At 53.6% G+C, this 26,660-nt stretch overlaps 3 protein-coding genes across 5 annotated transcripts; 2 read left to right on the plus strand and 1 right to left on the minus strand.

The window, feature by feature from the left end:
* Positions 1-2,051: 2,051 nt before the first annotated feature.
* Positions 2,052-13,150, plus strand: TIMM17A (translocase of inner mitochondrial membrane 17A). Its single transcript, XM_030000551.1, has 6 exons — positions 2,052-2,169; positions 6,410-6,509; positions 8,305-8,368; positions 9,700-9,828; positions 10,222-10,332; positions 11,652-13,150. The coding sequence occupies exons 1-6, from the start codon at positions 2,144-2,146 to the stop codon at positions 11,720-11,722; spliced, it is 501 nt and encodes a 166-aa protein (XP_029856411.1). The 5' UTR covers positions 2,052-2,143; the 3' UTR covers positions 11,723-13,150.
* Positions 13,151-14,343: 1,193 nt separating this feature from the next.
* ADIPOR1 (adiponectin receptor 1) lies at positions 14,344-21,791 on the minus strand. Its single transcript, XM_030000530.2, has 8 exons — positions 21,675-21,791; positions 21,259-21,471; positions 20,277-20,393; positions 19,347-19,518; positions 18,551-18,737; positions 17,149-17,336; positions 15,526-15,719; positions 14,344-15,184 (listed from the first exon to the last, which is right to left on the minus strand). The coding sequence occupies exons 2-8, from the start codon at positions 21,397-21,399 to the stop codon at positions 15,056-15,058; spliced, it is 1,128 nt and encodes a 375-aa protein (XP_029856390.1). The 5' UTR covers positions 21,400-21,471; positions 21,675-21,791; the 3' UTR covers positions 14,344-15,055.
* On the plus strand, positions 20,910-26,629 carry LOC115335185 (tetraspanin-18-like). Of its 3 annotated transcripts, none has more exons than XM_030000534.1 (8): positions 20,910-21,006; positions 22,886-22,979; positions 23,175-23,369; positions 23,978-24,052; positions 24,383-24,481; positions 24,716-24,873; positions 25,153-25,236; positions 25,771-26,629. In XM_030000534.1, the coding sequence occupies exons 2-8, from the start codon at positions 22,923-22,925 to the stop codon at positions 25,925-25,927; spliced, it is 825 nt and encodes a 274-aa protein (XP_029856394.1). In that variant the 5' UTR covers positions 20,910-21,006; positions 22,886-22,922; the 3' UTR covers positions 25,928-26,629. The 3 variants fall into 3 exon arrangements, with proteins under 3 accessions (XP_029856394.1, XP_029856392.1, XP_029856393.1); XM_030000532.1 differs by lacking the exon at positions 20,910-21,006 and adding an exon at positions 21,909-22,690; XM_030000533.1 differs by lacking the exon at positions 20,910-21,006 and adding an exon at positions 21,909-22,690 and having other exon boundaries at positions 24,694-24,873; positions 25,771-25,931.
* The last annotated feature ends 31 nt before the right edge of the window (positions 26,630-26,660 follow it).

The following is a 26,660-nucleotide window of genomic DNA, read 5'->3' on the forward strand; positions in this document are numbered from 1 at the left end:
ACCGTCTGTCTTCCTTTATTTTTTCCTGTTAGCTGATAAAGGACAACTGGAAATTGGATGGATTCCTCTAATCTGTTTTATTTCCCTTTCCTTTAGAGCCTGCAGGAGGAAAGGTTAAACACACTGATCTTTTTTTCATTTTATAACATGTTCCTTGAGAAAGCAAGTGACATCTCCCAGCCCAGCTGTGACAGGTGGCTACTCTGGAACACATTGGTCCCCTGGCCAGCGAGAGAAACCTTCTCTCCCAAACCCAACTGCAACTTCACCCACAACCTCCCTCCGCAAAACACCTGCTCATGTGAGACCAAGGGAAGACATTATATATTGGGAAAGGAGCCAGCTCCTGGCTGCAGGGAAATTCAGAAAACCCCAGAAAGCCCTTGAGCCCCTTCCAGCAGCCTGCTGGGGGGTGCCACCGGTGCCCCCAGCTGATCTACTGGAGGTCCCTTTGGTGACTCTGGCCACTGCAGCTCAAGCACCACATGGGCTCAGCAGGGAGTTTCCCAAGCCCTCCCATAGCTTGTGAAAGGGATGACCAGAATGATCATTCAGCCTGATATAATTAACCTGCCACTGATTAGGAGAAAGGACAAGGGCTACTGCAAGAAATTGCCACCCTAAGAAGGGTCAGACCAGTGCGGGACCAGTCACAGTAGTAACAGAGGACACGAGAGCGGAGAGGTCTGCTCCCAGGCTCAACCAGGCTACAGCGGCCAGGGATGAGGCTTTCTGGGATGAGATTTTCTGCTCTTCCCATCTCCATTCCTTGACCAAAGCAGAAACCACAATACCACCTTCTGGTAATTTCCTTTACTGCATCACCCCCTGCTCCCATCCTGCCTTAAATAAGGACAAACACGCCATCACCACACTCAGACCATGAAGGCTTACATTTACAAGGAGTCTTTTAACGCCTTCGAAAACAGCAAATTATAGCAGGGGGAGCATTTCAGCTCCTTTCCATTGCTTCAGCCCATGATTTATTAGAGCAATTAAGTGCCTTGGCCCACAATCTGCATCGTCTATTGCAACTGAATGATTTACCGCCCTTACAAGGGAGTGCAGTGTGTAATGTTAAATTAGGAGCGTGAAAAGAATAAGCGATTTACAACTTAGAGCACTTGCAAACATGTGGGGAAAGGCTACGGGGGCTTTGCAGGCTGCCGTGGCATTTGCTGCCAGCACAGAGACTAATTCTCTGTTTTTCAGCTCTGCCTTCCCAGCCTCCCTGAAGAACTGCCCTCTCGCAGGCACTGTCTCTTGAGGGGGACCTCAAAGCCTAGCTTTCGCCCACGCCGCCCGGCGCACAGGAGCGTCGCCAGGGACACCTCAAGGTCAGCCCAGCTGACTCAGCAGCATCAGGAGCGAGGTGGGCCCTGCTCCCGAGTGTCTCGGCAGCTCCGGTGGGATGGATGCCCTCAGCATGGGCATGTTGCCCTGCACCGACGCCTCCGTCACAGGGCAGGCGTCCTCCTCCGGTTCAGCCGGGTTCTCCTCCGCTTCCACGGCCAGGGCGCTCCCAGCATTTTCTGTTGGGATGCATTTACAGACAGATCAGTTGCCTGAAGTCTCAAGGATGGGCAGAGCCGAACCCTGCCTGCCCCTCAGATTTGCTCACGCTTTTACCACAGGCGCTACTTATCCGAGGGCTAAATAAAAGCCGCTTTTTCTTTCAGGCCTTTGTCAGAGTGCCGTGACGCGGGCCTAGCCCTAACAGAGGCGTTACATGCTTTTTTTCTGCACCGGAGTCTCTCCTTAGCCCCCCGACCCGCACCCACGGGGCACCCACAGCCAGCCCTCAGAGGGCCCCCTCGAAGCGCCCTCTCCCGCTGCCCAGGGACAGGCGCCCACCGCAGCGCCCGAGGACGGCAGGAGCGGGGCCGCCGGGCCCAGCAGACGAGGCGGGCCCTGCCCCGGGACGGCCGCCCCGCGGAACGGCGGCCACTCAGCCCCTGGCGCGGCGGGGCGAAGGAGTCACGGCGCACGCGCAGGCAGCTCGGCGCACGCGCAGGCAGCTCCGCGCACGCCTCCCTCCCCACCGCCTAGTCCCGCCCTCCGTCCCCATTGGCCGGCGCCAGGGGGCGGCGAGCCAATCGCGCGGGGGGGGGGAAGGCGGGCGAAGGCGGTGGCGCCTGAGAAGATGGAGGAGTACGCGCGTGAGCCCTGGTGAGCGGCCCGCGCGCGCGGCAGCCCTGGGCTCCGGCGGCGGAGGGGTGGGTGGGAGGGAGGGAGGGAAGGAAGCGGGAGCGGGCCGGGCCGGGCCGGGCCGGGCGGGGCGGGGCGCTCCCCGGGGCCGCTCCCCGGGGGGGGGGGGGGGGGGTGGGTTGACCTTGGTGGGGCCCCTCTGAGGGGGAGGCCGGGCCCCTCTGAGGGGGAGGCCGGGCTGAGGGCAGCGGCCGCGCAGGCCCGGCCGGGGCTGCCGGTGACTTGGGGCCTGGGTAGCCAGAGCGTCGCCGGTTACCGAGCTCGGCGGGGCCTCCTTGAGGCGGGGGCGGGGAAGGTACCGGCGTGACGGCTAGGCCCTGAGGCCTGCGCCGGGCCTGGGCCTCTGTGGACTGCAGCCCCTGGGCAGAGGCTCCCTGGTGGGGCGGCGGTTCGCCCCCTCAGGGCCGTCCCCAGCGCCCGGTGACTCTGCCCGTCTCCTTCCTTCCCCCGGTTCCGTGAGGCGGGAGCTCACCGGCCGGGCCGCGCAGGCAGCCTTACCGCCGAACTGGCAGCATCTGAACCACGTCGTGTTTCGGCAGTGTGTCTGTAAACCGTCGCAGCCTCGCTGGTTGCAACTTAAAGGTTTTATTTGTAGTAACAAACCATTTAAATGAAAGCCTAGGCACAGGATTAAGTATGCAGTGTGCTGCCCGCCTCTGCAAATAGAGACCGGTGACTGTTTGCGAGGCTTTTCCAGAAGCTTTGCAGGTTGCTCTGCTGCCACGTTTTAAGTTTCTCCATAAACATCAGCTCCATCTTTCTACACCACAAAGTTTGGGACAGTAGCAAAATAAATTGTATTTATTTATTGATTGCTGTGGGCTCCAGGTAATCTCATTCTCCCTTCAGCAGGGTCATGCAATAGGGACGTTTTGCTGCTAAGCAGTAGGGGGGCTGTTGGGGGCCCCACACTGTTTTGTCCCATTTTGCTGCTGGTTACCCCCTTATCTCTCTCCCCTCCCTTCCCCCCCCCCCCCCCAGCAACGTGGGGCAGGGGGGTTCAGCCCCCTGGGAACCACTGTTTCTGGGAGCGGTGTGACCTCACTGGAAGGTGACACTGTAGAACCTTGCTGTAATTTCCATCGCAGTCATCTTTGTTAGAAGCGTGGATCATGGATCGTTGTGTAGTCTCATATGTGCTGGGAGCGGCCGGAACGGCTGACGGGGGAGGCAGAGGTCAGGCTGTTCAGGCTGGTATGTCACGATGGTTCGGCAACGAGGATGAAGTGCTGCTCCTTCTGCAGGAAAGCTGGTGTCAGGCTGGCGCTGAGAAAAGGCAGCTTTGTTTATTTAAAATGCAGTGGCCTCTGACTCTCGTGGTTCATCGGCCGTTAGGAGAGCTGCGGGCAGCCATGGAGCTTGGAGGCGGACGATTCACCTCTAAGCGAGGGTCTTGGCTAATGGGCAGGCAGAGCTGGCCTGGCGCCCGCCAGCTTTCCTCGCCTTGCTGGCCCTGCCACCCTCTCCTCTTTTTATCAAGCCAAACAGTGCTGTAAGGCACCACAGCTCCCTCTGTGTATGTATCTGAATTGTGGGGTATCTTCAGCCTCTCCTGTCAGTTGAGCCGGTACGTTGCTGCCCTGAAGTCCTGGCCTCTGCTCTCCATATCCCTAAGCGATCTTGGTTGCTATCGGGAGTAGGGATCTGACCTTATCTTGCATGTAGCAGTGAGCACCTCATTTCCCTAGTGTGAGGGCTCCCCTTAAAGTCAGGGAAACAATTAACAGTAACATTAAGCTCGTAGGTAAATGCCAAATTAATAATGGAATAATCTCTTTTATTCTCTTCTGATTCTTTCCTCTGCTGAGGTCAAGCACTGCCAGGCACTGTGGGGTGTTTTGTGTCGGCTTTCAGATGCACACGGTGTCTATTCGGGAGTTCAAAGGAGCTGACATATGAAATGGCTGTGCTGGTATCAAAGACGTTTTCTCATTTAAAAGCTGCTTCTGCAGTGGCTTAGAGGGTGGTTTAAAAGGAAAATTAAGAACCCCAAAGGTAACAGCTAATGAGCTTGACATCTGAAGCAGGGTTAAAGATGAAAAAAAATCTAGGAAAGCATTCTGTGATTGGGGTCTAATTAACGAAGCTTCTGTAAAGAACAGTCATGATTTGCTAAATTGGAATTCTTTGACCTTGTGGGTAAAGGAAGACCACTTTACATAATCTATTTAGATTTCTAGAAAGCCTTTTAACAAGATCATTGTTAGCAAGTTAACGAAGGAAGAGAGTTGTGATGAGATGTTTTATTCATAACAGAGTAGATCAAAATCTGGACAGGAGATGTGGAGAAGAACAAAACAACAAAAAAAGCCCTGAGAAGAAAGACTTAGTCGCTTTTCATCTTGGCATCTCTGACAACAGTGTGCCTGTAACCTTTTCCTGATCATTAAATGTAGGAAATAGGGGAAGGAAAATAAAATGTGAAGTAGGGCTAAATTATTTAATTTAGTCAAAGCTAGAGGGGATTTGTAAGGAGTATGAGATGAAAGCATGTTACAGGTAGGGCAGTAAAAAAGAAGGGTGATGCGTGGTGGGATAATGTACAATCCTCCCACTGTTTTCTGAATCAGTGTGGGTTTGGGACCTGGATGTCGCTGTCACTGGGGAAGATCGGTGGTGACATTTGGGTGGGGTTCTGGTGTGTTTGGAACAACCAGGCGATGCCAAGATGCAAAAGCAAAGAAAGCGAACAATGCCATGTGTGCAAACAACAATTTACCTTTGGTTAGAAGGTGTGCAGAGCTGGCTGCGCTCTCTCATTAAAGCGTCTGCGGAGGTAGGGAGAGATTCAGAAGTAGGTCATGAAAGTGAGAAGCCTGGGAGAACATGTAGGAGGACAGACTACAAATTTTAGATGTTTTTTTTTCAGGAAGGAAAAAAAACACCACCTCATGACAAAATATGTGATACAGCGAGGGGTCTGGGGAAGAGCGATGATGTTTTTCACTCCTTACAGCAGAAGAGCATTAGCATATTCTGTGAAGTAGAAAAGTGGCAGATTCAAAACAGATCAATGAAGATGTATTCTCAAGTGCAGGAGCTGGATGCTGTAGGGAGTCCTCAAGAACAGAAACGTGAAATTCAGAGTGAAATCAGAAATGCACATCGATGCTCATATCTGTGATTTGCTAATGTGAACACTGAGCTTGCCATAGTGTTCAGTTTTGTGACCCTGCATGTTGCTGTAGTCTGTTTTTTGCTAGGTTTGGTGATTATTACCAGTGCAGGAGCTATAATCATCTGAAGCTTGGCTTCAGCTGTAAGATTTTGGTATAAGATGAAAGAACGAAAATAACTTTGTTATTTTATGGTTTGAAATGAGGAGCAGTGGCAACAGAGGTTAATAGCAGGTTAGTGCTCACCTGGTTTAGGAGTTCAGTTTAGTGGCAGAGAGTTACAAGGCTCTAGTGCTTGGCAGCAGTTCTGAACCCCAAATTAAAGCTTATCTCACTGGTGTTGAAAGTGTTTGCTGCGAGGAAGGTGCTCTTTCTGTTGCAAAGCTTTGCTCGCTGGTCGGAAACATTCGATGTGCTGTATTGTTGGAGGCAGGAATCGTGGCCTTCTGGACCTCTGACTAGATCTGTGTTTTGTTTGAATGAACTTCAAAGATCCTGGATGCATCAGGAAAAATCTTTCCAGTTTAACAAAAGATGACTTTGAAGTCTCTCATTTCAATAATCAGAACTAATGAAAAGCATGAGTAATTCAGGAAAGTGGTGTTTTGTGCCAGCTGTGAAATGAGTCTCATGGAATTTGCCACCTAAGTTTTCTGTAGGTCAAGACAAGAATGAGAACAGTAAATTTAAAGCTATTTACGCTACAGAAGTAGGACAGAGCTGGAATTCTGCAGAAGTTTTCCATGATGGAAATACATTTCTCTGCCTTGTGTGAGGAGTTCAGGCAATTCTTCTGTATAATTTGATGCTTACCACTCTAGGGAGACGGGTTGGTAGACTGTCGGCAAAGGTTGAAGTTGTTTTGCTGTAATATTACTTGTGTGTCTGTTTTGTTGATGTCTGTGCAGCAAGCTGGATGTGAGACAATACAGCTGGCAGGCTTGATCTTCATGCCAGTTTTGGATACTGTGACACATGTTTTGATGGTGAATTTCCAATGTGAATGCACTCAGGGCATGAGTGGTGGATCCATTACAGTTGAACATGATGGAATTTAGTATTTTCATCTTTGTTTTTCTTTATAGTCCCTGGAGGATAGTAGATGACTGCGGAGGTGCTTTCACGATGGGAGCCATAGGAGGTGGCATTTTCCAAGCTATCAAGGGGTTCAGAAATTCCCCAGTGGTAAGTAAAGTCATTTGAGAATGCATTCAAAGTGCGGTCCTCCTTTCTCTGGCCATCAACAGTTAATCTGGCCAGCCGAAGGTAAAGGAGAAGAAATCCCTGTGCAGTGAGTGGGGCTGGTTAATGGCCTGCATGTCATTAATCCAAACCAGGAGGGTACATCTGGTGAATGGCTCAGGATCCACATGAGTCCTTCATCTTTCTGGGTGAAAGTTCTGCTTCCCACTGTTTGATCTGATGGCAGCAGTGGAATGCTGGCAGCCGGCTGCCCTCCCTCACTGAGGGACAACTCCCTCAGGATGGGGAAGTGGAGGGTGCAGCAGAATATAACTGTCTCAGCTGATCTGATCAGCCTTTGGTTCTGTCTGCACGTAAAGGTGTGAAGCCTGGGCTGTTCTTCCTCTTCTGGCCTACCCCCTCTCCCTTTCTTTTAAGAAATGGAAAGACTCAAAGGAAGAATCTTTTTCTCCTTCAGATTTATATTAGGGGGTATTATTTTCTCTAATTAATCTCTTTTTTAATTATTAACGTTTTTTATTAGCTGAATTTTTTTGATAGTCAGGTTTTGTTTAAATGCAGACGTGTGCGTAAACATGAAAGTTGAAGTTTAGCTGATGCAAGTCACTTTTCACTTTCAGGATTTCTACTGCAAAATTTTGACTATAAACCTGTTGTAGAGACATTTGATAAAATAAGATCCAATTTCTACTTTACTTTAAAACATTTCTCTGGCTCCATATAAAAGGGGTTTTTTTTGAGTGTATTTTGGTGTTACTATGTGGCAATTTGCCTAAAATTTCTTAATAAGCCATCAGTTTGAGGTAAGTTTTGTAAATAACCATTTCCAAACTAGTCAGATCCTGCAGACACTTAACTTGAAAAGGATTATATGCTTAACTACGTGCTTAATTTTGCTTAAGACTTATTGTCCACACTTCTGAGTGCTTTTATTGAAAATATAACTTGGGTGTATGTTCTTTAAATCTTCTTAAAGTGTAGGAAAATATCTAGTCATACTTCTGTGGGCTCCTGGATGACATGCTTAGTGTTAGGCTCTGGAAGGCTCAGCACTACACTTAGAAGCTGAATTGCTTGCTTCTCTTAGCTACAGAGACTGACCTGATGAGACAAGGCCTAAATACTCCACCTGACCAGCAGGAATGACTAAATGTGGGACAGCTAATGAGATTGCTACTGCCAGCCGAGCACAGTGCTCCTGGTCTGTGGGCATCTGCGACAGGTTTGAGGTGGTTGTACTAGAATAGATAGACTACTGATGGAATTGTAATATAACAGCATGCAGTTTTCCTCTAATGCGGCACTGTGGCAGTCTTCCTCTGGGTAGATTTCCCTGTTCTCCATGGACAGAGTCTGCTCCCTGCGGTTACCTGCACCTGATGCTGCTGTTTGCTCCACTGGTATCCTGTGTGCAAACTGTGTCAAGTGACCAGGCATCAGATAGGAACAAAGAAATGATACATGTGCAAAATAAATATGCTTATCTTGCTAAAAGTGTTCCTTTAAATGTCTCAATCCCCGCTAGGCCACTCAAAACAAACTTTGAACTCAAATTGTTTAATGCCTGATGGCTGTAATTCATTTCTGTAGCTGACAGGTCTATTATAAGGGAGTAATAAATACTAAAGTATGTGTAAAATGCAGTTTCTGTCAGCTCCTGATCACAGCTGTTGAGGGAGCTTAGAAATATGTTGGGCCTGTGGCAAGTTTTTGCTATGTACAGTCAGATTGGCTGTAAGACTTCACTCTTATTTTAACTGTTTCTCTTTTATTGTAGGGTGTAAACCACCGGCTGCGGGGAAGTTTGACAGCTATTAAAACAAGAGCTCCACAACTGGGAGGTAATTAATTTTGTATTGTTGTTGCAGTCAGTTGGCTGTTGGTAGATAACTGAGTTTGGGAATATAACGTGGTACGAGTGCAGTGACACCTGTGCTGTGGGCCAGCTGTGTTGCAGCAGGGTCCAAGCAATGAGTAAATACAGTTCTGGTGCATCCAGAATTAGTTTAGGTGTGGAGGAAGCGTGCTTGTGTTCATGGAGTGATAAGCCAGGGTTAATAATTTTGTCATACTTTAACCAGCTCTGTGCAGAGCTGTCTGGGGGCCTGTGCTTTGTGCCCAGGGTTTTAAAATAAGCAAAACTGACTCATGAAAAGAAATAATCAAGCTTGGAGAAACAATGAAGTGGATGGGTGGGTTTGGGTAAGATTTCAGACTGTTCCCCTGAGGTCAGCTAGGTAAATTTCAGTCATTTCTAAGTGTACGTAAAAGTCTAAAAATCACAAAACTGCAGCTTGAGTCAAAATGACGTGGTGACCTCTTAAAGGTCACACTGTGGTCACGCACTGTGCTGTGCCATTATGCCATTCTGACAGGCAAATTGAATTAATGCATTACAGAAGGAGAAAATGGGAGGGTGGTGTTGAGCACGGGAACATCAACTGCAGCAGAACTACTTAAAGAAATCGGTGCCACAGACTGAAAAGGCTTTATGGCTGCAGCCTGTAGTGGCTGTGCAGAGAGGTATCCCACCTCCTGTTTTTTATTAAGTTGGTATAAGGTGTTAAGACACCTCAAATTAAGGAGGGCTGAACTTACTCTAAATAATAGTTTTCCCAAAATGAGTCTGGAGATCAATATTTCTTTTAATTTATAATACACATTATTGTTAAAAAACTTCAGAATTTGCATTCTGAAGACTGTCGCAGTCTCTTTGCATCTGCCATATAATACTGACCAGCACCGATCTTCTGAGATGCCAGAAGCAGGATTAGGATAAGGTGCGAAATTACTCTGCATCATTCTCTATGAGGAAATGTGTTTAACAAGTGAAAAATCTGAAAGTTCCCTGAGCTAATCTGGCTTTATTAGAATGGAAGTTCCATTATAATTACTGTTTGATAAGCTTCCTGTCATTAAATATAGATTAGTGAGATTAGTATATATAGAATGTATGTGTATGTACATGCATGTGCAATATGTGTGGTCACCTGGCAAGTTGAGAATTTTTCACAGTATTGATTTTAAGCTATGTTTGGTTCTTTGTGGGTTTGAGTATACTTCCATGTCTGAAAGCAAGCACACTCATACTAGACCATCTCATGATTATATGGGTGCAGCATGGCTGGCTTGTCTGCTTTCTCTAAACTGTTTTTTGTTTATTTTTTAACAGGTAGCTTTGCTGTCTGGGGAGGTCTCTTCTCCATGATTGACTGCAGTATGGTCAGAATGAGAGGGAAAGAAGATCCCTGGAATTCAATCACAAGCGGAGCCCTGACTGGAGCCATATTAGCTGCAAGAAGTAAGAAACTGAGGAAAATGGAATTGAAAAACTTCTGTATTCTAAATGTATAGTTCTTATTGTTACAGTGAAGCAACAGTCTGTGATACCCAAACTGGAATTTACTTTCTCAGAGAAATTGAAAGATAATCTGAAACTTTTGTCCTGTGCTGATGAAAGTAATAATTATGTTCTCAGACATTACCGGTCTTCCTTTGTTTCCTTGAGGAAGAGGGGGGGGAGTTGCCCAGTAATTATCCTTTTATTGGTGATGCTAATGAGGCTTAATGGATGCAAAATTACTGCTTCTGAGTCTGCTTATAGGAGAGATTATAACTAAAGAAAGAGAGCTATAATATGCAAAGTAATGCATCAAAGAAGTAAAAAGTGTTGTTTTGTGCTTTTTATTTTTAGATGGACCTGTTGCCATGGTCGGATCTGCTGCGATGGGAGGAATTCTCCTAGCTTTAATTGAAGGAGCTGGTATTCTGTTAACAAGATTTGCCTCCACACAGTTTTCAAACGGTAAGGAGCCATCAGACTATGGTATCGCAAGGCTTTTATAGTGCAGTCTTTACTAATGTACCTCTTCCAGTCATCGGTCTTATCACAGAGTAAATCTACTCTGCCAGTTGCCAGCTTGTAAGGCTGCAGAAAGTCAGGGAGGAGCTGCACAGTTGCTGCTGACACAAGAGCATCATCAGCTCCTTCCCACTGGGTGACTGGAGACTGCATGGCTGAAAGCAGGGATGTCCCGCTGTCCCTGTCTTCTGCCCGGTCCCCTGATGCAACCACACAACCTGTCAGGTGGTGGCAGCAGTATTTGAATCAGTGGTGGGTGACACAACCGGTTTGGGGGAACAGCAAGCAGCAAGTTTTGGGCAAGAGGGATGATGCCGGCAGGCTAGCTATGGTCTGTGTGCAAATGTGTGGGTAACCCTGGTTTAAATGAGGTGATAAAGATCAGCAGGCAGATACAGATAAAAGATTTCCAAGAGGGGTGGTGGTGGTGTTATTTTTCTAAACTGCTTCAAAAACTACATCCCTTTGGGTTTTTTTCTAAGTAAAACGCAAGCTGAGGTGTCAGTTAGCCGACTCGGTAACCACTTGTGTAAATACCTGCCTGTGCAAAAATACCTCTATCGCCCCACCTTATTTTGGGTGGAATACAGACAAGAGCACGAGTGTTGAAAGGATTAGTAGCAAGCCACTAATTCCTGAGAGGCTTCCTCTCTCAGGTTTGTTCACGGATGTTCTTTGTTCAATCTAAATTATAACAATTTCTGTTCTTAATCCAAAGACATTTTAAAATTAATCTGCTTTAGAGAAAGGGTATCATCTGTCTGTTACAGTTTATTCTCTCTAGAATTGGCATACAGTAAATGTATTGCTTCCCGCCAGCAGAACGTCAGTAAGAGGAGTTGGGAAGCTGACTCCACAATGACTTGTTCCATTTCACTGGCTTGCTTTATTGTCAGGCAAGTTACCGTGGGTAAACCTTTACAGAGTGGCTAAGTTCAACTGAAGGGCAATAAGGCATAGGTTTCCAGCTCCTTTAGGTGACTGAAAATATTTCCTTCCCTCTCACTGCTCTGATTCATTTCCCTGTTAGTAAAAGAGATAAAAATATGGTCCTTATTGGGCTGAGGCTCTTGTCAACGTGTAAAGCTCTTGAACTTTTTTTGAATGAAAAAAAATCAAATGTAAAGTCTTGTTATTGGCTTAATTTTAAGAGGGATTTATACAAACAAAAACGCTGTGAATGTGTTTTGCGCTGTTAGTGACAAGAATCTCTTGTCTTTTAGTAATTATTATTTGCCTTTTTTCTCTTGCCTTGTTCACAGGCCCTCAGTTTTCAGATGACCCCTCCCAGTTGCAGCCCTCTCCGTTTGGTGACTACAGACAATACCAGTGATTATCCTCATTCTCCTAGTTCACGTTGTACCTGAGCTGTAATTTAAAATGCTGGAGGACCAAGATGCGGTATGTCTTTACACCAGTGGTAGTCTCTTACACAAACCATGCCAAGAGGACCTTCAGCACTTGTCAGTGTAAAGCTGCACAGGAGAACTTTTAGAAGATGACAAATCTATTTATTCATGATAGATTCCATTGCTGTAATGTTAATACATGATAGAATACATGGAGATTTAAGACAAGGACCAAATGGAGTCTTGTCGTCCTTTGGACATGGACTGAAGTGAAAGTCTTTGGAGTCTTCCCTGGGATGTGGCATTGACCATCCACAGTGAACACAGCTGGAATTTAGCCTCTTCCCCATCGGACTTAGGTTGCTACACATATTTCAGCTTAAGGAAAAGAGTTCATCTCCACACAGTTTTCCACTCCTAAAGTGAATATTACTGGGAGAATGTGCAAGCCAGTGAAAATTACTTCCAGCAAAATATATGTTTCACTGCTGTTCTTTGTTTTCTATGCTACTGCCTAAGTGCAGCCTAAGTTCTTCGGCTAAAGCAGAATCTGCCTTCTGTGGATCCGCAGGCTGCAGCATACCTCTGCCTTCCTCTAAACCCACAAGGCTTTGAGCCCGTTTTAGGAGGAGGTGGCAGCAAACTAATTCTTCACCTCTGCTGCTGCTTGCTGTGGCTTTCGCAGCAGGGGAACACCACAGACAGCTTCCCCTCCTAGAACAGTGCAGTGAGATGTGCGTAGGAGTCCCCAACAGAAAACATGTAGGCCTGTGGGGCTGGAGGGTGAAGCATTGCATCTGCATGCCTGCTGCCAGCACAGCCTTTTGCCTTTTCACCTCAGATCCAGTCCTAAACACGATTTGAAACATCTGCTCCATGTTTTTGTTCTTAAACTCCAGTTGTGGAGGCATGTTCCCTCTTGTCAGCAGTTAAAAAATCATATCCAGTGATGTTTTCTGTTGTTAGTTAATACTATTGCTTGCTGGCAGTTCCTGATAGAACATCTGTATTCAAAAAGACTTGAGTAATATTATCTGAGCCGCTTCATGCCTTTTCTTCTGCCTGGGAAGGAGCTCGATCTCTGCACTCAGTCAGGAAACTAAGTCAGACCCATGTAGTAGGAAGAGAGGATGAAAATAACACTGAAACAGTCACAGTAATGAGACCATTCACAAATGGGTGAATTAGGATTGTACGAAGCATGCGTGCACGTGCGGGATCCTGACCATCTCCTATGTCCTGTCACCCTGTAAAAGTGACATTTTCCTGTTTCAACACCCTGGCCTGTCCTAGAACGGCTCCAGGACTGCTGGGGCTTCTGTCTCTGGTACCTTACTGTTTCATATAGTTGCTGCTGGTGTGTAATTTTCAAACCCTAAGCACAAAAGCACTGTGTGTGTGCATGAAGGCAAGTCTTGCTTTGCTGCTTACCTGGTTCCTTGGGCAAATGTGAAAGACAATTTTCTGGATTTGTGTCACTCAGCCAGTGCTCCCCAGCCGCGGAGTGGGTGAGTCTCTGGTCTTTGAGAGAGAACTACGCTCAGCTCTCATCCTCTGTGGAGCCTCCCCTGTGTATCCAAATCTGTGTGTTAATCGCTAGATGTTTTCCCATACTCTTTATGTAGGATTAGAGCACTCGGCCGTTGTTCAAATCTGCGTGCAGCTTGAGGATTTCATTCTCTGTCCTGGCTCTCGCACTGCTGAGTTGTCCTTAGGGGTTTGCTGGGAGGGGAGAGGACTCAGCTGAGTCATCTGCCCCTATTTAAGCAGCAGGCTGGAGCACTTGAGTGACCTTTCCCACCACTGCTTTGTCTGGGCGCAGACTCTGGCTAGGGTGGGACATGGGGCTGTGCAGGACCTGTTGTAGGTTGGTCTGCAGCAGGGGAACCTGCTGCTCCATGCCCTGGGGGCTCCATCCAGGTCCTGCCTTCACTGTCCCAAAGCTCGGCCACATCCGAACAGCTCAAAAAAGGACCACCACACAACCCTTCCCTGCAGCAGTGACCTGCAGGGGATAGCTGGGACACGTGCCACCGGTGACCGGCTGTGGCGGCCCTGCCAGGCCCTCCTCCCTTGCTCCTCTGTAAGGGAACAGGCTTTGGCTGCCTCAGCTGAGCTTTACTCAGATCAGCTCTTCCCCTCTAATCCCCCTTGACCGTCTGTGCTGGACAGTCACTCTTGCATACTTTGAGAAGCCTCTGATTTAAGGTGTCTGTCATCCTTCCCTCCCCCGACACCAGCCGGGCTGCAGCGTCTTTTCTGACCAGCTGAGAGCCCTTTGTCATGCGGATCACAGGAGGGAAGTCAGCAGGCCCCACTGCCCAGCGGCATATTGCCCAGCCAGGGAAGGGTTTCCTCCTCTGTCATCGCCACAACACCCAAGAGTTTCCTGTGTTTTATTTCAGCCGTTGCGGCTGTCCGGACTCACTGCCATGGCAGGAGGGATCCTGCTGCCCCTCACAGCTGCTTCTGCTGCTCAGCCTTTGAGGGGACATGCTCCTGCGGGGTGCTCAGAGCCCTCTCCCCCAAAGCAGCCCAGACCCCGAGCAGCTTCCTCTCTACATGCACCCCAAAAAACGAGACAGACACCACCAGCACGACACTGAACTATTGACCTTTTTATTTCAATCAGCTACAGCAGCTCTACATTCCCCTAAAACACTGTCCTTCCTTTACTACCACAGACAGCAAGGGAGCCGAGTACACTGCGGTGGCAGCAAGTCTTTTTAAAGCTTAGTATTAAATATTAAATATTCTCTCATTTATGTTTACATTACTTTGTCAAGGAAAACAAACAAACAAACAAAAAAAGACAATTAAAACTTAAATTACATAAATCTGTGCCTGTGCCCTGGGCAGCAGCACTGGGGGCCACAGAGCTGCCCCCAGCAAGGCGGCTCTGCTGCAAGGGATATGCAAAAATCTCTGGCCCTCGGCCTCGTAGTGCGTGACTCTGCTTGTTCCGGCAGTGAGCTCAGGAAGGGGGTGCTCAGCTGTGCCAGGAGCGGGGTACCCGCACCCTTTGCTTTCAGAAATCAGCATGCCTGGGAAGGTCGGAGGACCCTGGTGCAGGTAAAACACTGGAGGAGGTGAGGCCGCAGCACCTCCCCTCAGCCCCAGTGAAGTGCGCGGGGAAGGGGGTGAGGATTTGGTCGACAACTTTGCTAAAGAATTTTTCTGTTTCTTTTTTTTTTTTCTTAAAAAAAACAAACAAAAAACAAAACCAACAACCCCAAACCATTTTGAGTCTTCCTTTGATTTTAGCAAAGACAGAGTTTAAAAAGCACTTAGGAAGCTTGTACTAAAATCAGGTTCTCTCAGAGGAGAGAGTCATCTGTGCACCCCCCTTCGAGTCCGTAGCGAAACTCCTGCAGGTTCGACACCCCGTAGAAGTGGACGAAGGCCGCAGCCACCACGAGCACGTGAAAGATCTGATGCGACTGAAACTGCAGGGAAGCCAAAAAGCCCTTTAGACCAGACCAAAGGGGACAAAAGCAACACCGGGAACACCTCCTCGCTGCTTCTGCACTGCCCCAGGACTGTCCTCTGAGCTCTGCTCTTTCCCCCTTGTTGCTCCCAGGTAGCATTTTCCACCCTGTACTTTAGCCTGCCCTGCCTGCTCGCAGCAGCCATTCAAGGTCTGTCTGCCCTCACGTGCACTGGGGTGCACCAGGACACTCCCAGCCACCTTCTCATCTCAGAGCTCACTGCCCTCAATCACCCCCTCCCCAACCCCACAGCTGCCCCCCCCGAAGCACCCTGCTCACCACCTCGTCCCCACACTCACCCAGATGTCAAACTTGCCCGGGAAGAAGCGCTCGGGTATGCGGGCGGCGTACAGCCCCGCACCCGTGATGTACATCACGGCCATGAGGAAGAACCAGCCCATCTGGCCAACGGTGGTGGCTTTTACGAACCCTTCGGCAATGGTGAAGTGCATGGTGGGCACCACGCCACTCAGCCCCAGCCCCAGAAAGACGCCTGCAGTGGAAAGGAGAGATCAGCAAATGGGAGAGCAGCATGGACAGGGTGCTGCTGCTCCCCGCCTGCTCCCCTTACACCCTCATCCTGCGCAAACGGAAGCTCCTTGAGGCACCAGCAGCTTTTCCTCACTTGGTTCTGGATTACCCAACCCCCATGGCATCTATCCTTCACAACATGAGGGATCTACAACTCTACATTCTCATCAAAACCACTGCTGATCCCCAGTGCTCACTGGGCAGAGCTCGCCATGCAGACATGCGTCCTCTGTACAGCTGCAGGGCTGCGGCAGCTCCCGCTCCTGGCTACGGGAACGGCCCTTTTGGAAGGTGCTAGCCCTTCGGATCGCACCGAAGCCTCACAAGCACGAGGAACGCAGCCACCCCAGCCATCCCTTCAAAGAGAGGTTTTGCCAAAGTCATTTGTTCAGTGAAGCTGCTTGAAGCTCAATGGGAAGGTGCTAATTAGCAGGGCTGAAATTTTCAGCTCTGGCATCTAATTAGTTTGGCAGAGAGCAAACAGCATCACAGTGAGACACCAGCCCAGAGAGGCTGCGGCTTGTACTCGCGGCAGGATCTTGCTTCACAGCTGGGGAGGACAGCAGCCCTCTCCAGGAGCTGGCAGCTGGGACCTCTGCCAGCACACCAACACCAGTGCTGCCGTGGGGGAGCGGTGGGGCTGACAGTCCCACGCTGTCCCCTGCCCAATTCTGAGGGGATCTTGTGGGTCACACGCCAGTGGTGCTGCCCGGCCTCCAGCTCAGCATCATCTCTCATAGGGTAGCTAGATGCTGCTGCGATAGACATTTTGCTGCAGGAGACCCCCTGGGAGGTGACAGTGGGCAGAGGTGCTTCTCCACACTCAGCGGTGCTCAGTGAGGCAGATTTAATCTGGAGAGGCTGCAGCAGGGGCAACATGGGGTGTGCATGTGGAGCGGGCTGGAGGCAGCCTCGCCCTGCAGCCTCCAGGAAGGCAGGTACGTGCCAGCGTGTAACTGGCAGGGGACAGATGATGAGGGAACCTCTTCCTCCTCTTCCTGAGCTGCAGGTTCACGCTGCCAAACCGCTTCCCGGAGAAGGCGGCTTCGCGCAGCACAGCCCCAGGCCACCCAGCCACCACTTAGAGGGCTATTTTTAAATGCTGGCTGTCTGCTCCAAACCTCAAGCTTGCTGAGTGCCAGGCAGAGCTCAGGCCCTGCTCAGCAGAGGATCTAAATCCCCAGCACAGTGAGAGGAGGAAGACCTCTCCCTGCCAGAAGCTGCTGCAGGGCAGTGTGGTGCTCTGGGGTAATGAATTCTGCAGATGCTGAAAGCTCTTCCCAAATGGGAAGAGCCATCCCACCACGGGATCTTCGCAAAGTCCATCCCTGAAGCCCTCCCGAGCTCCCTCCTGGGGCTGGGGACTTGGGGTGAGGAGGGAGAACTCCTACCTGCTCTTGTCTGCCTGTGCTTGGGGGTGGCGAACCGGTCCCACTGAGCAACGATGATGGCAGAGATGCCCAAGACACAAACGATGGAGAGGTAGATGAGTCTTGGCTGCGGGGAGCAGTAGAACGAGTAATAGAGCCACGGGACAAAGCTCCCCATGATCAGCAGTGCAATTCCTGAATAATCCAACCTGCAGTCAGGGTGCAAGGACAGAGAGTCACAGGTGAGCTCCCAAATCCACCCCCCTCATTGCATCCTCTTGGTAACGGTGTGTCAGTACCCTCCAGCCTGTCTGCACCCAAGTGGAGTCACCACGGCCAGACAGGCAGCTACGGCCCCACGGGCGAAGCTGCATGTCCAGAGAGGGGAGGAGGGCTGCACTCCGGTCTCATCAATGCAATATGGGACAGGAGAAGGCCTGTGCACGTACACGGCTCCTGGGGATCCCAGCAGAGCTCAGCAGGAGCACAGGGGATGAACAGGAGCTGGCTGGAGATGAGAAGGGCTATGCACTTGAACCACCACAACAGGACACGGCGGGCACGAGTCCTTGTGCATATGGATTTGACTATTATCCTCCACTGTAAAGTGCTTTTGATCTATCGATCCAGGAACCATTTCACCACTGAAACACAGCTGCTTGCGTTACTCCCACTGGCATGGCAGCCGTGGCAAGTGCCTTCCCCGGTATGCGAGGACATTTCTGCTGAGGGTGTAGCAGCACAGTTTGTTCTGCAGACATGATCCCACAGGATCTCTGGGGTTTGTACAAAGGGGATTGGCAGGATTTCCCAGCAAGCAGCACCCAAGTAAATGCCTTTGACAGACTTGCGTGAGCAAGATCTTATTTGAAAGCCTTGCTACTGCTCTGTCTGTGCCACGAAGGCTGATGTGAGCTTAACTCTAAGAGCAGCCTGCACACCAACCTCGGGGAGAGGCACTGGCCACTGCCCAGCCTTTCCACTTTGCCAGGAATCCTGCTTGTTTTCTTTCAATTTGGTTTCAGTCCAAACTGGATCCAAATCAGAGTGTTTGAAAGCATCCAGTAAGCTGGAAACTGCCAAACTGCGGTGTCCCATGGCTGCCCAGTGAGACCAAGACCCCTCCTCCCTTCACTGCTACGAGGGTCACAAAGGCTGTTCCCTCAGGAGCTGCAGGTTCCCAGGGTCCCTGTCTTTATCATCCACCTGAAGGCATTTGAGCTGGCAGACTTAAGATTCTCAGGCACAGGGCAGAGCCCTCCAGGACCCAGCTGTGGTTCCCTCTCAGCTCCACGCTGGATTCAGTGAATGCTCCCTTCCCCCAAGGATAAAACATTTGGGAATGTGGCACTTTCCAAGAGGAAGCGCTGTGAGAACTCAAAACCTCCTATGAGACCACACAACCCCACTTGTGCTGACTCACTTCGAAAAAGTCCGCGAGACCTTCTCTGAGTGACAGTAGACAGTGTGGAAAAGCCAGGAGAAGCTGAGGCACAGCACTGCTCCCAGGAAGAACATGCCGAATACCACCTTCTCCTGCAGAGGAGCCATGAAATACATGTTGGGCCGCAGCATGGTCAGGATCCCCAGGCAGAGGAACAAAACAAAACCTGCAGGGAACACACCAAATGGGCAGTCAGGCTGAAGGAAAGTGAACGAATTCAGCAAAGAGCCAGGAGCAACACAGCCCTGACTGTGCTCTGCAAGGCAGGCCCTGGACATATCCTGCTCGCAGTGCACCCAGAGGTGCTCAGTCGCACCTGGGGCTGGCCTGGAAGCAGGCCATTAGCTGAGGCTGTTGTTACCGCAGATGAGCGGAGCTGGGGACAAGGGAATGGTCAGGCGCAGGGTGAAGAGCCACTGACCATCCCTGGGTTTCAGAGGAAAGCGCTCTGAGGCTTTCCTGTTTTGGCCAGGACACATTTCTCCATCCCACTCTTGCAGAGCGTCGGCAAAGCCACAAACGGTTGCTGAGCCCAGTGCTGGGGCCCCGCTGTGGTCTGGTCTCCCTTCATGCAAGGAGCTCCAGGAGCTCTTGGGCACCTTGTGACAGAGCTGCCTGCACGCACAGGATCAGGCAGGGGTACGCAATCCTCACAGGGGGGTTCTGGGCATGGAGAGGACCCCAGGACTGAGCAAGTCCTGGCCGTAAAAGGCCGCCCTGTGCATGGGGGCCAAGCCCACCTTCAGCCCGAGGGCTACCAACCCCCCTCAGTCACCTAGCAAGTGCGTCCAGATGTTGCCCGTCTCAGTGTGTATTCGGAAGATGCTCTTGAAGCAGGCTCGAAAGGACGGCATGGGAGGCCTGTGGCCATGCAGGAGGTAATCGTTGTCCTTCAGCCAGTCAGGCAGCACATCGTAAGGAATCACGCGCCAGCGCCCTTCCCACACCTGCAACACACCAAGCTGTGCTGGTGGCCCCCAGTGTGTCGAGCCAGCCCAAAGGTTCAGGTTTGCTCACCCCGGGAACCTAAAATCACACTCGGAACAAGCCCAGCCAGGGCTGACAAGGTACCGTAAGGCTCTTTGGGGAGAGGAAGTTCAGCGTTGGCAACATCAGCACCCTGTAGGACCCCTCAAACCATGCACATCCTGCAGAGCGCTCCCCACGCTCAGTGAGTCAGAGGGGATTCGCGCCCTCAGGTTTAACCCTTCTGCACCTGAAGCAGCTGTTCTCTACAGTGGGGAGCTCCCATTTTGGTCAGGGAAGAGAGCGCCCTGGCTGGCAACAGAACTGGGCTGGCCCTCAGCCGATGCCACAGCTTACCAAACCACACTGACCATGAGTGCAGGCACTGGGTGAAACCAGCAATGGTGCTTGGTGCTCCCGGTCCCTGTTAGAGGACTGCAGAGACACTGGGGCTGCTCCCCGGGTCGCTGCTCATCCGGCATGGCTGGGCACAACCACCACCCCCCACCAGCACTTCCGATCCACTGCCATCCCCTTCCCACTCTGCTCCTGGGAGATGCTGCTGGGAGTAGAGCCAGAGCAGACTGCCGGCAGAGCCGCACAGAGCCCTGGGAGCTTTACCCAGAAAAGAGCGACGCATCCCAGCCCCTGCCCCCCACCCCAAGCCCTGGGCTTGGGGCATCCAGGCTTCACTCATTCTCCAAAATCAGGATTGCGGGATCACCACATGCTCCTGTACCTTATACACAAACTCTTCCATCTTCTCCATGGCATGATGAGCCTGCAGAGGCAGAGTCAGCACACGGACCACCTCCTCCTCTTCCTCACGGGCCGCTGGGCATGGCGGGTCTTCAGCCTAGAGGCAGAAACGCCGGGAGGAAATCATCCCTGCCCACAGGAGGAACAGCGTGTGGAGAGTGGCGAGTCCCTTCTGAGAGCACCTGGGGCGTCATCCCTTTCCGAGGGGACAGGCAGCACCTGCCGGTCACCACCGCTTATGCAACACACTACTGTCTTAACCATCTCAGGCAGGCTAATCCCAGATTTATTCTTGTTGAATGGTGGGATTACCGTGGGGGGTTTTCACCCCTACAACCAAGGCTGGAACAGCCACTTGGCCCAGCCAGGAAACCTGGCCCTCCACCCCTACTAGCAGCCCAACACAGAGCGGAGGCAGTGCTGCCCCAGCACCCTCCCGGGCTGGGAACACTCTGCCCGTCCCAGCTCAACTCCCTCTCTTCTCCTTTTCCATTAGCAGGTTTGGGAAGGTAGTTTCCAGCCCCAAGGGCCACAGAACAGCTAGGTGACTGAGAACACTCCGTTCCCTCCAAGCAGCAGCGCTGGCGTGCAGACACAGCGCATCTCGGCTGACGTCTCTGCACAAGGGCTATCACAGATCCACGCCTGCACGACAGGAGAAGTTTCTGGGCCAGCTCAGGGCGCGGACCAGCCAGACTGTCAGCGTTCGGGTAACGAAACATCTCACAGCCTCTGCACTGACACAAAGCGACGACTAGACTCGGGACTCTGCAAAACACACCCGGCCGGCTTGCATCCTTCAAGCCACTAATGGGATAACGGGCAAATTCCTAGGTTAATCCGCAAGGACGGAGCAGAGAGGCTGAGCACGGAGGAGCAGAGCCAGTCGCGGCAGCCACCCCAGCCAGGGCCCCGCTCGCCGCCTGCCCGCTCGGGGAGGGAGGGGTGGATGAAGGTCTTACACTGGCCGAACCGGCGGCTCCTTGGTCCCCCTTCTCCTCCAGGAGCGGCCCCAGCTCGGCCAGCTCCAGGTGGGCCCTCTCCCGGCCGGCGGCGGCCAGCCCGTTGCCCTGCCCGGCGGCGGAGGCTTTGCGGGACGCCATGGGGGCGGCGGGGTCGGTCCTGGTGGCCGAGGGCAGCCGGTGCAGGTCCCTCCGCGTCCTTGTGCCGCCGCGCTGGGGAGGGAGGGAGGAAGAAGAGAGTCACCGGGAACCGACGGCCGCCCTAGGCCGGGCCCTCCCCGGGGGCTGGCACAGGCGGACCCGGCCCCCCGCCCCGGGGCACCGGCGGGGCTGGGGCTAAGGCCGCCGCCACCCGCAGGGGGAAGGGGGAAGGGGGCAGCGCTCGGACACCCCCGTCCCGTCCCGCCCGCACTCACCGGCCGCTACATCCCGCGCTGGGCGGCGGCGGCGGCGGCACCGGAAACGACGCTGAGGGAACGGGCCGCTTCCGGTAGCGAAACCCCGCCCCGCGCGGCGACGACGACACCCCCGGGACGGAATGGAGGGCGCCGCGCGGGTCTCGCTTTCTGATTGGCCGCAGCCGCTGTCTGTCTCTCTTCCCTCCACCCCGCCCCGCGCCCCGCTGGCTGCCGGGCGCTGCGATTGGGCGAATCGCCCACCTGACGTGCCGGCGGGAGGCGCTCTAGCCCGGCCGCGCGTCTCGCTGGCCGGGCGCTCGGCTGCCCCCTAGGGGCGGGGCGCCGCGCAGCGCCGGGAGCGCCACCTCCGGGAGTCCCGTGATGGCGGCGGGCGGGCCCGGCCGGACCGGGGAGAGCCGGCGGGTTCCGCACCCCGCGGCCTTAGCGGGGAGGGGGGGGCCGACCCCCGCGGAGCGAGGGCCGCGCCCGCGCCGCCCTTAGGCCTGTGTTTATAGTGGCCGCGGCCCCATGACCAGGCCAGCGCGGTCCTGAGGGGCACCCAGGCCAGAAAGGACGGACCCAGTCGTCCGTCCGTCCATCCGTCCCTGTCCCTCTGTCCCCAGTGGCCGTCAGCCGCCTTGGCACCACCCTGCTCGCACGCACGCAGCTCCCCACGGAAGGCCGTCGAGGGCTTCCCCAGCTGCCGACAGCACCGGAGAGCAAATGTCGGCAGCAATAATTGATGGCCAAGGTCGCCCTTAGCCTGTTGGGTCCGGCTCGTCTTTCCCTGCCCGGAGGTTTAATTACCTCCGCTAACGACAGCCAGGGCCGGAGACTCCCCTCTGCCCTCCGCCGCCGCCCGGCACAATGGCAGATCCTGTTCCCCATCAATCATTCATGCCCCTGCTGCTGGAAGGGATTTCTCGGGGGCTGCTCAACCGGGAAGGGGATGGGGGGGATCTTCCAACCTTCCCGGCATTAAATAGGCGCTGCCAGTGCCGGGGCAGGTCGGAGGCGCCTGGGTCACCCACGGGGTGAGTGGTGGTGGGGTTTGGAGGGGACATGGGGTTTGGGGCTTTTTGGGGGTGCAGCAGGAGATGGTGGGGGATGGGCGATGGATTTTGGGGGGCTGCTTGCTGGATGGGGGCAGCCCCATGTCCCGCTGGAGCCGGGTGGTCCAGGAGAGGTTGGGGCTGTCTGTGGCCAGGGCTCTGCTCTCCCCTCTGCAGGGACGAACGCTGCTGTGTCCCCCGCTCCGGCGTCCCCATGGGTGTCTTGAGCTGCATGAAGTACCTGATGTTCATCTTCAACGTGCTGGTGTTTGTGAGTCCGCCTGGGCCCGGCGGGCTGGAGGGGTGGAGGGGTCCCGTCCCCGGGGTGTGATGTCTCCGGCTGGCTCAAGAGGGTGGGTGACACCAGTCCAAGGGAGGGGACCCCAGCAGAGTTTAGAGCATCCCCCGTCCCCGTGGGGTGGCTGGGGATGGTCCCTGCACCCCATAACTGCGACGTATCCCACAGGCTGGGGGGACGTGCCTGGCGGGCGTGGGGGTCTGGGTGGCCGTGGACCCGGCTGGTTTCCAGGACATCGTGGCTGCCAAGCCTGTGCTGAGCGTGGGTGCCTACCTGCTGCTGGCCGTGGGCATCGCCCTCTCGCTGCTGGGCTTCCTGGGGTGCTGCGGGGCCCTGCGCCGGAGCCGGCCGCTGCTGCTGGTGGTGAGTGGGGGGACATGGGTGGGAAGGTGGCTGCGGGATGTGGGAAGCTGGGCGGGCAGGGGGCTGTGGGATGCAGGAGCTCGCGGGATGCAAGGAGCCGGGGGATGGAGGGTGTTGGGGGATGCGGGGTGTCCCCGGCGGAGCCAGAAGCCCAGTGTTCCCCATCCTGTCCCTGTCAGCTCTCAACAGCCCCCCTAACCCAGTCCCCACCTTGTGACTCTTTCAATTTAGGGGCCAGAGGATTTTGTAAAGCCACTGAGCGGGGTCACTTCTCTCTGAGGCTGCTGGCTTGTCCCGAATGGCATTTCCAAGCTTCCCCCCCTCCATGGTGAAGGCTAGAAACCCCATTCTGAGCACGACACCACAATTTCTTTGGCATCTCCAGACCCTGGCAGCTGGTGCTTGTTTTTAACCCTCTGCCTTGCAGCCATGGTGCTCGGAGATGTGGCATCTGTCCCCAGGAGGACCTGCACACTCATCCCGTGTCCCCTGGTCTCAGGGGCGCAGGGCATGGGCAGGGCTGGCCCCAGAGGAGGGGAGGAATAGCTGGAGCAAGCTGCCCACAGGGTCGGGCTGGTCTCTGACTCCTTCATCCCACTGCCTTCCAGTTCTTCATCCTCGTGAGCCTCGTCTTCATCACGCAGCTCATTGGGGCTGTTCTCTTCCTGGTGCACTGGAAACAGGTACCGTCCCCATGCCTTGACGCCATGCCCGGCATGGCCAGCCCCTCTCCTCCCTCTGTCATGCCATGGATCACGGCTCTGAGTCCCCCAGAGGACTGGGACTGGTGCAGGGATGTCCTTTCTCACCCTCACCTTCATCACCAGCACCCCGATGCAAGCCTGAAACCGTGTGGGTGGGTACCATGAGTGGGTCCCCACATCCCCTCAAAGAGAGAGGGCGCCCTGGCCAGTGTGGCACTGGGTGGGGGGGGTTAGGGTGGGTGCACAGCCCCCACAGCCCTGTCCCTGGTACCGGTCCCCCAGTGCTCACAGACGGCACCCATCCCACAGATCCAGCCGGAGCTCTTCCTGTCTGAGCTGCGGAGTAACTACCATGGGGACGAGGCTCCTGAGGTCTTCTCTACTGCCTGGAACACGCTCATGGTCACGGTGAGCAGCTGGGAGGCTCCTGGTGGGCTGTGGGGGGGTGTGGAGCATCCACAGGACCTGCTGACTGTGAACCTGAACGCAGGCGAGGGGCTCATGCACCCCAGACAGACACCGAGCTGCATGCTGAGCTGTTCCCCCTCCCTCCATCACCTCCCTACGCAATGTCCCCCCCATTTTGACAGCGTGTTGATGGCATTTCCCTTCTATTTCAGTTCTCTTGTTGTGGCGTTTTAGGACCTGAAGACTTTGGGAATGGCTCCCTCTTCCAGGAGCTGCACCCAGGGACACCCTGGCCGCAGGCATGCTGCACCCGGGATGGGCTCCTGCAGGCGGGCGAGCTGCTGGGCTGGGAGCAGTGCCGGGAGAGGAGCCCCGGCTACATCCACGAGCAGGTAGGACATGACCCTGCCGGGTCCCCGTCCTGTCCCCGGCTTCCCCAGCACTTCCCAGGCTTGTAGCAGTGGGGCAGCAGCACCCTCTGCCCCTGAGCATCGGGGACAGGAGCCTGGGACGCTGCCCGCCCGTGGTTCTGCAGCCCAGTGACTCCCCAAGTCCCCAGCTCACCCAGCTGGCACCACGGTGCCCTCCCCCCGCCCCCCGATCTCGCCCTCTGAGCTCCCTGCAGCCGTGGGGAGCACAAGGGATCCCCTCCATCATCCCTCTCCCCCCAGGGCTGCTTCTCCACCTTCGGCAGGACCCTGCAGAAGTACATCTCTGTCCCTGGGACTTGCAGCTTGGCCGTGCTGGGCATTGAGGTACTGAGTGGGGCTGGAGGGGACAGGGCAGACGGGAAGGGACAGGGCAGGCAGCGGGTCACCTCTTACGGGCTCTCTTTTTGCCAGGAGGGTGCTCTGTGGGTGAAGGGACCACAAATGGGCTCAGGCTGGACCCCCCCCCAGCCTCTAGCTGTCACAATCACACCCAGAAAGCGGGTACACGTACAGCGGGTCTTGTCTCAGGGTATAAAGCCAACCTCCCGCTGCAGATGAGCAAGGTTAAAGGACTGGGTGTGGGGGGGTATTTTGCTCCACAGGCCCTGGAGGGGGAGGGTGTTGCTCAGCAAGCTCTCTGCAGACCCCAGGAAGCTGACAGGGGCCTCCTCCCCCATGGTGTCAGGACAGCTGGCGTGCGGCCCCTCGAGGGGGCACAGCCATCGCCCAATTAAACCAGGAGCAGAGGACAGCGGTTCTTTAGTCTTCCAGCTCAGATTTTAGCAAGCAGCCGCAGCAAGGCGCGAGTGCAGCCCTGCAGCGGGGGACTAACCTGCTCCCCCACTCCTGTCATTTCAGATCTTTGCCATGTTCTTTGCTTTTTGCCTTTATTACAACTTTGACTGAGCAGGACGAAGTGTGGCAGAGACAAGCCAAGGGCTTTGGAAACAGCAGCAGGCAAGGACACTCCATTTCCTTGCATGTGAGAGCACAGCTCTCCAGTTCAGCACTCTGATTACTTCCCCAGGCAGGCGGGAGCCTTGCCGTGTCCTGTCTCTGCTCCAGCAGGCATGTAAGGATTGGCCTGGTTCACTTTTCTCAGAGCAGGGATGGGAGGCAGGCTAAATTCCTTGCAGGCAACCATGCAGAGCAGGAGGCTGAGCATCAAACTCACTCCCATTGTGATCTGCCATCGGTCTTCACACAGTTAAACAGCTCTGGTGACGGAGTCCTGCCTCCCGTGCTCTGTCGCACCACCAAAAACTGTCCTTCTTCCTCCTCATCCTCTCGAGCTTCTTGCCCTGCACCTCACCTCCCCAGCCTCTGCTCTCTTCCACACCCATCCTGCTCCCAAACCTCCAGGCACCCTCCAGGCTTTTCTCCATCCCTCTCAGCTGGTGCTTTTCACTGGCCACCTCCTGGAGGCACAACAGAGTCAAGACCTAGCCCAGGGCTTGTTAAATGGTCCAAGCGGCAACTGGAATCAAACAGGCTGCTCTAGAGAGCCAGAGTTTTGAGTCTTAGGAGTCTTAATGACGGACTTATCCTTTAGCAGCCTTGATGTTACAAGGAAAAGGAAGCCTTTACTACAGAAGAATTTCCACAAGCTAGCTCTAATGTGTCTGTCGCTCAGCTTCTGCTCTCAGTTTGTTCTGAAGCAGGGACAGTAACATAGAAGCCGAAACACTTGGTGCTGTTCCCACTCCTCAGAGAAAGCTGGAAAGCAGAAGCTGAACCACTATTTCCGA

This window comes from Aquila chrysaetos, chromosome 24, assembly GCF_900496995.4.
Source record: "Aquila chrysaetos chrysaetos chromosome 24, bAquChr1.4, whole genome shotgun sequence".
Classification (NCBI taxonomy): Eukaryota; Metazoa; Chordata; class Aves; order Accipitriformes; family Accipitridae; genus Aquila; species Aquila chrysaetos.